General features: G+C 54.1%; 1 protein-coding gene across 3 annotated transcripts in view; it reads left to right on the top strand.

Moving 5' to 3' along the window:
• TMEM63A (transmembrane protein 63A) overlaps nucleotides 2,208-10,586 on the top strand; it is a 36,705-nt gene continuing 28,326 nt past the window's right edge. The window contains exons 1-3 of one of the 3 annotated variants that reach the window (XM_018059927.1): nucleotides 2,208-2,229; nucleotides 6,083-6,251; nucleotides 8,063-8,262. In XM_018059927.1, coding sequence (XP_017915416.1) covers nucleotides 8,074-8,262 — 189 coding nt within the window. In that variant the 5' untranslated portion in view covers nucleotides 2,208-2,229; nucleotides 6,083-6,251; nucleotides 8,063-8,073. 3 annotated transcript variants of the gene reach the window in all.

Genomic DNA, 10,586 nt, shown 5'->3' with positions numbered 1-10,586 from the left:
GTGTGGGGTATAGTCATTGAAGGACTTGGCTTGTGTGTGTTGAAACTGTCCCGGGTGCCAGAAGAGATGGGGATGACTGAACTGATGATGGCACATGCCCTGTGCTTCATACTGAGTTCTGACCAGTTAGCTCGCCTTCTGATTTTTGTTTCTCAGGAACAAGACTCCCTGGACACTGGGAGCCCCTGCCCAATCTTCTCTCCTCGACATTTTTTCACTGCACTGTATCCTAAGCACTTACCTGTGTAGATTTTGTAACCTAAGAAGAGAAACCCCAATTTGTCATTGTTTCCTTGTCCTCTTATTGGACCTGGGCTGAGCTCCGTGGTATGGCTGGGAGATACAGTTGCTGCTCTGGGCTTAAAAATCTATAGTAAATAGAGGTTATGCATACCTAACTCAAATAATAAGGGTATTCTGCAAGAAACAAATAAAATACATTTTATTCTGTTTTACCCAGAACCCTGCAAATTGTGAGAGAACAGAAAGTTCTATAGGAATTAGGTCAACCAGATTAGAAAACTTAAGGAAAAGACTTTCAAAGACTTGTTCAAGGTCTCAATTAAGTGATACAGGATGCTAGAATTGGAATGCATTGATTCTAATGTGCCTGTCCTCTGAAGATTGAGGCAGAACTTTTTTTTGTCATTGCTGTTGCTATTTTTACTTCTCTGGGCACAGGGAGTGGGCTTTATTTCAATTCTAGTTGATACAAAATTTTTAAAATCTGTGATTAAAATCATCAGCTACAAGAATGTGAATCACTTCTTTAGATTTGAGGGCAGATAAAGGGAGCAGGTGATAAAATGCTGATGTAAGATTTTGGAATGCCAAGATTACACGGGCTTTAAACTGAGTTTGATACAGGATTCAGGCCTGGGACATGGCTGTCTTGGATTCCTTCCTTATCTTTACAGCTCAAATTAACTGTAAATTTCTACATCCTCTAAATTTCCATTTTCTTCTCTATCAGATAGGAACAATCCTTGACTTCTCTGTACTTCTACTGGAAATTTAAGGAAGTAGTGTTTATAAGCACTCCACATGCTGCCTGATACATAGTGGGGCTATGGTTATCTCACCTCACATGTTGATCTGTCTAACCTTCTCTTGATTTTGAAACGACCTACTGAAAGTCAATTTAGAAATACCTTCCCTCTCTGAAATCAAGGATCCTAACTTTTCTTTTCAGTGTCTCCACCAATGTAATCACTGGGGTTAGAACCTTACACTTCCCTGGACCCCACAGCACAGATCAGGGGTGGCTGCATTCATTGTGGAAGGGGAAGAATAAAGACGCAAGGTGGAGGATATTCGGGGAAGAGAGTGGACAGAGTCCGTCTGAGGCGCCAGGGGGAAGCCCAGTGGCCACACGCAGGCACCTGCTGGAAGTCAGTTGTGGGTTCCTTGGCCGCTGGAGGGAACCGCAGGAGGAGAGATGGCCAGGCGCTTACGGGTAGGCCAAGGGCTGTGTTGAGCACAGACGTCAAGGGCAAACTCTGGAAATAACTAGTGACTGGGGGTTGGGGAGAAGGAGAAAGCCAGCAAATGGGTCAGAAAAGCACTGCTAGAGCAGAAGACACCCCTGGCAGGCTCCCTCCAGAGATCCCCAGGCTGGCTGGGGAGGGAGATAAGGTGAATACATTTACCACGACAACAAAAGATGAAAGCCCAGAAATGGAAGAGGGCCAGAGCCCTGCAAAGCTGTGCAGGTACTGAGTGCGGAGCTGTTCAGCATTCACAGATTTTTAGTGCTGGAAGGGACCTGAGAGAAAGCTTTGGTCCAACCTCCTGCGGAAACGGAGGCCTGCGGAGGAGGGCGGACTGCTGCAGCCGGCGGGCTGTGCTCTTCGGGTTCACTGGGGGCGCTGTCCTCATTGAACGCCAACCTGTGTGTTGCCCAGAGCACACCCCAGCGCCCTCGGGGAGCTTACAGTCCAACTGCGGGGGCTGCCGCTCAAAGGGAACTCTCTGGGACCCAGAGCTCAGCGAGCTGGGCTAGAACGGTGACCCTGGCGGCCCAGTATTGGCAGTTCCGGCTTTGGCTCCGGGGCACCGCCGAAAACACTGCGACTTCTATTTGGGGCCAAACGCAGGAACCCCCCGCGGCCCCCTCCCCCGCCGCTGGCCCCAGGGCTTTCACTGTCAGGCTATTCAGAAAGATAGCGGAGCCGGAGCCGTAGTCTTCCGCACTGGGAACCAGGTGACGACGGACTACGTGGAGCCGAGGTGCGGGCTGAGCCTACCCGATTTCCCTACCCCCCGACCCCACTCCGCCCCGATACAGGGGGGCTTAAAAGCTGGTCTAGGAAATTCAGTGCACTACAGAAAAATCAAGAACTTTCGCCCATGCGCTGCCCCCGCCTCCCACGGATGTGATCACCCTGTACTAGGCCTGGGGCGCCCCAAGGTGTCTATCGGGGAAAGGGGGACGCGTCGGGGGGCCGGGGAGGGGAATCAGCCCTGGCGGCACTCTCCTCGGCCCCAGGACACAAGCTGGCCGGAACGGGGCCTGCAGACTGCAGGGAGGAGCTGAGCGCAGTGAGCAGTGGCCCCGCGCCGGGCCTGGACGGAGGATCGCCCAGGGGCACACGGCGCCGGGGGCGGGAGGCGGCGGCAGAGCTGACACCCACTCGGGCGTAGCTGCAAATTGGGCAAGCCGTGGACGCGGCTCTGCGCATGTGCAGGAGAGCGGGGAGTTTCACTTTATAACTTTTAAGTGGTCAGGACGCAGCCCCGCCCGACCAGGTGGAGCCAGACAACTTCTGGTCTGCTCGGGTCGCTGCGCCGCCGCCGCCGCAGGTAAAGGGGAAGGGGCGTTGAGAGGGGGGATGACGCCTTCTTCCTTTCCCCGAGACCGGCAGGACCCGGGGTCTACGCCAGGGTGCCACGTCTAGTGTCTGGTTCCGGGGTGCGGGCCTCTTGCCTCCGCAGCCCCAACTCCGGAGCAGGGGTGACCGAGTGGCTGGGAGGAGGGTGTCTGTCCCCGGGCTGCGCAGACCTCGCGCCTCGCTTCCAGCGCCGCGCCTGATGGCTTTACGCAACTTCCCAATCCAAGGCTCCAACTTTTCGCTTTTAAGGCTAATCCCTTTCTCTTCCCACCCTCTCTCTGGGGATTTGTCAGCTGGAATCGACCTCCCAGCCTAGCCCGGGGATCTCAGCCCAGGGGCTGCTTTTTCTCTATGCGAGGCCGGCCTGGGTAGGGGCCGAGTATCTGAGTCCCCTGCCCATGGGAAGGTAGAAACCACTCTCTGGAGTCCTGAGGAGGGAAGCTAGGGGTTTTGGAGGATAGGGGGAAGAAGAGAGCTCTGCTAAGAAACCAAAACCGTAGAGGTTCCAGTACCTGATAAGCCTGGCTACCTGAGACTCTGGGGTGGCCTCTCTTTCAGCTCAGTCGGTGTTCTGAAAAACAGGAGACCACAGGGGTATACAAAATTACACCCTTAACCCCCTTTGCTTCCTTCTGAGCTGAAGTTGTGTGACGGTATCCAGCCCCTAAAGTGTGGAAGGTTTGAGGTTAAGCCAGTGGATTGTGCTCACCAGTCCAGGCCTAGTGTGTACAAAGGGGCTGTGTGTGGGGGCATCCTGAGGACCTTCTTGGGCCCTGGCTCAAGCAGAGTTGTGGACTGTTGCTGGGGATGAGGGAAGACTCCAGGTCATCTCTTATTGGAGAAACAACCCGTATTTCCCCTCTCCTACTCCATGCTTGCCTTTCTACTTCCCTTCTCTGACCCCTGTCGGAGAGTCCTGAGTCTGCTGCTATCTTGAGGTGGAGTATACAGGAGAGGCTTCTTTCTGCCTTCACACACCTCTTGTCTGGGCTTCCCTGGTAGCTCAGATGGTAAAGAATCCACCTGTAATGCGGGAGACGTGGGTTCAATCCCTGGGTTGGAAGATCCCCTGGAGAAGGGAATGGCTACCCACTCTAGTATTCTGGTCTAGAGACTCCCATGGACAGAGGAGCCTGGGGTCACAAAGAGTCAGACTCAACTAAGCAACTTTCACTTCACTTCACCTCTTATTTGTTTAGTTTATGGGCAAAGATCTCCCTTGGGTGTTCACTGTACTCTAATGGGAAAAATGTCAGATGGGGTTTTGCTATCATGTTTCCCATTGTCTGGAGAGGTGACTTAAAAGCAGATTTGGAGTGCCCATGAGGGTTCAATGCTTTATGGGCATTGCCTCCCACTCTCACCCTGCAGGAAGCACATCATTGTCTCCATTTCACAGAGAAGGAAGCCAAGGCGTGGAGTGGTGAAGCCACGTGGTGCTGGGAGCCTCACTTCAGAGTCTGCTCAGGGCTTCAGGCCACTGCAGTGGGACTCTGAGCCATTTCCCTAGTCCCCCACTGCTGGTGTCTGGGAGGTGAATGGTTGTCCAGGTTCCTGGACCCTGTTTGGTGGGGCTTTAAGGAGAAGTATGCAACCTGCCGTCTAGAACATCAGAGTCTTCTCTTATGGCAGAGGGCCTGGACCTGTTTGTCGTCCTGCCATCATAGTAACAAAGTCAGAAGATTTGATGATAAAAATACCCTGAATTTGCAAGAGCTGATGATGCTCACACATTCTGCTCCTGTTTGTGGCAGGGAGGAACAGAGATCTTCTGGTGTGCTACAGGGGCCAGCAGCTGCCAGCTTGGATGGGCAGGGGGTTAGCATGGGCGGCTGACTTCTTTGGCAGTTTGTGGAATGGCCATCACATTGAGCCCTCTGTCCCCTCGCCACAACCAGACTCTGGGGTGTACGTGGGTTGAACTTTGAGTTGAGTCCTGAGTCACCTGCTGCTCACCTGACCCCAGGGCCTCAGCAGTATATCTTGGCTTTCCTGAATGAGATGATGAGCAGAGAGCTCCCTAGAGAAGGGATGGATAAGACCAGGCATCCATAATGTGTATCTGACAAATATGGGATGACTGAACATGACCAGGCAGGGCACCCATGGCCACAGGGCCTAATTGCTGGTTTGGCCCCTGCCCAGCGCTATCAGTCTTTCAGCCACTAAGCCAGCTCTCTCCCAGTCGCCACCAGCTGAGTCTCCTTTTCTCTCCCTCCTGCTCCTCCTGAGCCTGGGGGGGCCACCCTGTGGTCAATATGTTGCCAGCTGCCCTCTCAGCATGCCCGTTGGGGAGGATGAGGATGCAGGGGGCTGGCCCTGGAGGGACTGTGATGGTTCTGCAGTCTTGCAGACTTGTAACAGGTGGAGACAGACCTCAACTAAGCAGAAAGGTCTGAGAGACACTGCGGCCCCCCAAAGCCATGCCCACACCTGGAAGGCGCAGAGGGGACAGGCCACCTCTGAAGAGTCCTGAGGTTTCATCCCAGGCTGGCTGGCTGACCTCACCGAGTCCTTCTTATCAAACCTTGTTAAACCACCCGGGGGAGACTGTTTGACTTAGTGGCGTGACTGGGGTGGAAAAGATGGGGAGGAGCGTAGGTCCCTCCCTCCCATTAGGCCTCTGCTCTCTCAAAGCTCCACACAAAGCAGAATTGGTGAGGCGCCCCCCACCACACCCCCCACCGCAGCAGCGCCTCTTGCCCTTGACAGTGCTCCCTCTGTGACCATTTTATGGGGATATTTTTTCCCCCACTTCACTATTCAGGGCTTCCTTGTTGGTTCTGTTGCATTCTTTTTTTTTTTTTTTTTCCTGATTCTAGTCTTTGGGGGACCTGGAGAAGCCTTCCCAGCTACCCTTGGGGCCTGTGTGGGGTCCTGGACTCCGTCTTCCCAGAGCCCACAGCTCCCAGTGCTTCTGTGGGAGGAGTCCCAGTGCCCGGGGCTCACCAGGGCCTTGAGCCCTCGGACAAGAGAGGCTGGAGCTTCAGGTGATGTTGGGGAGGAGAGAGGAGAGAGCAGGGTGCACAGAGGAGGGTGGCCCCTTCATAGCACTAGGTGCTTGGAGAGAGAGCCAGGACAGGAGGGAGCCCGTTGGGGAGAACCGTAGGCTCTGGACGCGTGTTTGAGTTCCGAGACACCGGGCAAGTGTGAGTGCAGGGGAAGTGTGCGGAAGGGTTTCACGCCAGAGCACCCGGCCTGGGAAAAGGACAGCTCCCACGTGACTCTGGTTGTCTCCTGTGTTCCTTCAGGGAAGTCTGCAAAGGCTGGTGCCCCATGACCTCCATCAGGAAAGCCCAGCAGGAAATGAGCAGCGGACCTGAGGCAGCTTGGGAGGCGGCCAGGGCCACCGCTGCCTTTGCCAGCGCCAACTGAGGCCCTCTCCAGGGGACACATCCACACTTCCTTCCCCAGCATCTGGTAAGCGTGGGACAGGAAGGAGGGGCAGGCCTTCGCCAGCCAGCGTCAGGCTGGGTGTTGCATTGGGGCGGTGCCACTGGGTGGGGTTTAAAGGAGAGAAACTAAGACCATCTGTTTCCCAGAGGCAGCTTTTGTGACTCTGCGCAGGGCCAGCAACTCCGTGGCTCTGCCATCACACCCTCCAGCCACTGCCAAGTCTCTAATAGGGATGACAGAATGACTTGGCCTCTCGGGGAGTCCTCCCATGCCCCCGGACCTACTGCCTCCCCCATGCCTCCTGCACCTCCTGTCCTGTGTGCATGAGATTGTCCCAAAAGAGCTGTCCGAGTGGCCAGAATTGGAAATCACTGGCTCCCCAACACACACCCAGACTGTATTACTGCACAGTACAAATATCTGTCTGTTCTTTGTACCGTTTCTTGCCTCCCAGATTTTTGCCCCTCTAACAGGTAGGAAGACCAGACTTAGCCAAAGTCCCCTGGGAATCTAGTCTAACTAGGTTTAAGGAGATGGGACCTTGAGAGGAAGGGATGCTGAGCATTTTTCCAGGCTCCTCAGCTGCAGACAGTGTGAAAGCAGGCCAGAACCTGGGCACTAACACTGGGGCCTTAGGAGTTTGGAGATTTCCATTAGTTTCACCTGCGGTTACCAGGCGTCTCTGAAAGGAAAGGTCAACAACTAGCCTGGAGCAATATTTGCTTTGGAAATGCTGGACCTTCCAGAAAGGCCAGGAGTGCAAGAATGAGAGGGCAGAGCCTGGGGAGTGCTCCAGTGATGCACAGTGGGTGACTCAGGGGTCCCTGAAGAGGCTTAGGGCCCTGTCCTCCTCCCCCTTTGCCTTCTCTGTCTCCTCCTCTCTGCTGCTCTTTCCCTGGCTTTTTTCTTTTTTTTTCTTCAAATCTTTCTCTCTTTTAAAAACATATTTATTTGGCTGCATTGGGTCTTAGTTGCATCATGTGGGATCTTCATCACGGCACAGGGATTCTCTGGGTGTGGTGCACGGGCTCCAGGGCATGTGGGATCTTAGTTTCCTGACCAGGGATGGAGCTCACATCCCCTGCATTGTAAGGTGGATTCTTATCTACTGGGCCACTAGGGAAGTCTCCTTCTCTGCTTTTTAATCTCTCACCAAACAGGTGTGGGTAGTCAGCTGCAGAGGGAATGTGGCAGAGCAGAAAGGGAACTGGCGTCTGAGACCCAGGAGGCTGGGTCTGAGGCTCGACTCTGCCCTGACCAGCTCTTTAATCTTAATGGAACTCTTAAGGCCCTGAGCCTCAGTTTCCAAGTGTATGGTGTGGGCCTATCTCTGAATTCCCAGCCTGACATCTCTTGAGCTCTTGTCCATGGCTCAGACGATCAGCAGTTGTTGCATTTGGACACTCTTCCTCCTCTGTTGATTCCTCTGCCCCATCCTGTCCCCTGCCTGCACTCCAGGGCTCCCAGGACCACTCCCGCCCCTCACCCCACAGGAATGACTTCCTGACAGTCATCCCTGAGGCTGGAGGAACTTGGCACCCTTTAGGCAGGCTCCTGTCCTTCCCTTTCGTCCTGTTCATCCTTGCCCCTGGGGAGGCAGCCAGCTGTGTCTTAGATGAGCCATCTGCCCCGTCCATCTGACCCTTGGGCTACATCTACAATGGAGCTATTCTCTGTAGACTCTGCCGGGCACTCAGGGCTGGTGTCTGCCTCTACCGGATCCCTGTGCCCCAGCAGCCCCTGGTGGAGACACCCGCCCTTGGCTCTGCCAGCGCTGGCTGCAGAAACCACGGGAGAGTTGGTGCCCTGACTCTCTGTTGGGTCTCCTTCTCCAGGGAGGACCAGCATGATGACCGACTCCCCTTTCCTGGAGCTGTGGCAGTCCAGAACAGTGGCCATCCGCGAGCGGCTGGGCATCGGGGACCAGCCCAATGATTCCTACTGCTACAACTCGGCCAAAAACAGCACCGTGCTCCAGGGGGTCACCTTCGGGGGCATCCCCACTGTCCTGTTCATAGATGTCAGCTGCTTCCTGGTGAGACCCCTGGGGATCACATCAGTTATTTGTTTAGCACTAACCCCCTCCCCCGCCACAGGGTTTCTGGAAAACTCAGATGAGGAGCCAGACATCCCTGGGTTTATGTCCCAGTTCTGCTTCCTGGCTGTCACCTTGGGCATATTACATAGCTTACTGGGGTCTCAGGTTTCTGCTCTGTGAAAGGGAGGTAATAATTCTTATCTCGGAGATTCTTGGAGAAGGTTAAATAAGGCGAAGCATGTAAAGAATGTACATTACTGCTCTTTTGTTTATTATCATTGTTACCAAGTTGTCAGCCCATCATGTGTCTAAGGCCCTTAGGAAGGGTCAGTCTGCTGGGATGAGAGATGTGACTGGAGAGTGTGGATGAGAATTAGAGAAGCTGCAATTCCCAATTTATAGATGTCACCCTTGTTCTCCGCTGGGGTCCTTGGGCCTTTAGAGAATCAGATGTGGGGAAAAGGAGAGAATTGGGGGAAGGCGAGTACACCCTATTAGCACCACTCCTCACAGTGGACTTTTGTTAATTGAGACCTCCTTGTTCCCAAAGACCCCCACCACCATCACCCAGTTTGAAATATGCCATCTTCCCCCCTAGACTGGCTCAGACTTGCTAGGTGTGATTTACTGGGGTGCTAGGGCACCTTCTTTTCAAAAGTGTCCATGGGATGGTTGGTCTCTCTTGTCACCTTCTCCTCACATGTAATGGAGACCATCTGGGTAACCAAGGTAAGAAGGGGTGGAGGGAATGGACCGCTTGGACTGCTTTGGACCAGAGGCTAGGCTTGGGTGGGAACCTGGGAGAGGGGAGTTAGGGTAGCCTAAAGTGCATGCTAAGTCACTTGAGGGCCCTGTGCCCTAAAGGAGGCAGCTATCCAACCCAAGTTTACTTGCAGGAAAAATGTTCATAGGGAGAGAGGAAGGCGGTTTTTACTCCTCTTTCCATCTTCCTCCCTAGGATTAAGGCCTAAATTGTTGCCTTAGAGTTTTGCTACATTGTTGATCTTCTATTGGCAGATTTGGAAACCTGTGTGCTACTCATGCTGCTTTTACCATAAAGGGCTCTTCAAGTGTCAAGTAACCTACCTCTTGGGGCCAAAACCCATTCATAGGTTGAGAACAGTCCTCTCTACTAGGCGTGGTTGGGTGGGGGGAGTAAGCGCGAGTGTGGTGATGGATTTCAGGGTTGGTGGGGTTAATGGAGGAGGGTCGTTCTGGAGCTGTTATCCAGCGTCTTCAGGGAGGGGAGAGTCTGGGCCAAGGAGAGAAGTCAGGAAACACAGGCTGGGGTGGGTCTGTCTTGAGCAGGGTTTGATGAGAAGAGAGAGTCACTCTCTGTTGGAGTGTGCTGGTGGGGTACATTTTTATTGCAGGAAGATTTGAGGACTGGAGCCAGAGGAGCCTGAAAGACATCAAGGCGTGGGAAACATCTACCCCACTTGAGCCAAGGCAGCAGCCAGGGCAGAGGGCTGGCACTCATTGAGCGGCTTTCATATTTTTCTGATGACAAGACTCACCTGCCCTTGAAACTATATCACCAACTTCCACCTTCACCTTGAGAAAATTCAGCTGGAACTTAGCCACTCTGGAGTCCAAAACCTACATTTAAAAACCACAGTCCCTGACCAGGGCACTCGGGGATATGCTGATTAAAATGTGTCTTTCTACCTCCCTGGATTTTGAAGGGGGGGAGCCTATCCAGGGTAGGGAGAGAGGCAGGGGTAGGGCAGAGGACCTGCAAAGGAAGGGAGGAGAGAGTATAGAATCCATGGGTTTTTAGAGCGTAAATGGGGTTAGACTTGAGTCCAACCCCTTCCGTTGCCATTGGGCATGCAGGGCTGTGGATGGCCCTGGCTTGTGGAAGGGAAGCCAGCTAGCACTGGGCCTTTGGTGGGCGTTGCCTCCACGTGCTCTGTGCCAGGTGTCCCCAGGGATTGCCTCCTGGAGAACCAAACTCAAGGTAGGGATCTGACCACTTCTAGCTCAGCCTGCTATCATGGTTCTGTGATTAAAAATGCAACCTGATGTGAGGGTGGGAGCTGGTCCCAGGGGTGCTGACAGGGCCTCCCTACTCAGGGGCCCTTGCAGGCAGACCAGGGCTGAGGAAGGTTGTGGCTGCCAGTGCTGCCTTGAGAGCAAAGGATAGGCCCTGGGAGCTTGGCCGGGAGGCCACCAGGGCAAGCTCAGTGTCAGCACTGACGGGGATGGGGGCTGGTGGAGGGGGTGGGCACAATGTTGAGCTCTGGAGCTGTGTGGCCTCGGGCAGCTCAGCACCTTCTCTGGTCCTCTAGCCCTCTTGAGTCTAGGCAGGTGGCCTTTGC

The sequence above is a fragment of the Capra hircus genome, chromosome 16 (assembly GCF_001704415.2).
Source record: "Capra hircus breed San Clemente chromosome 16, ASM170441v1, whole genome shotgun sequence".
Lineage (NCBI taxonomy): Eukaryota > Metazoa > Chordata > Mammalia > Artiodactyla > Bovidae > Capra > Capra hircus.
Note: the sequence above shows the minus strand (reverse complement) of the source record. Positions and strands in the feature narration are given on the sequence as shown.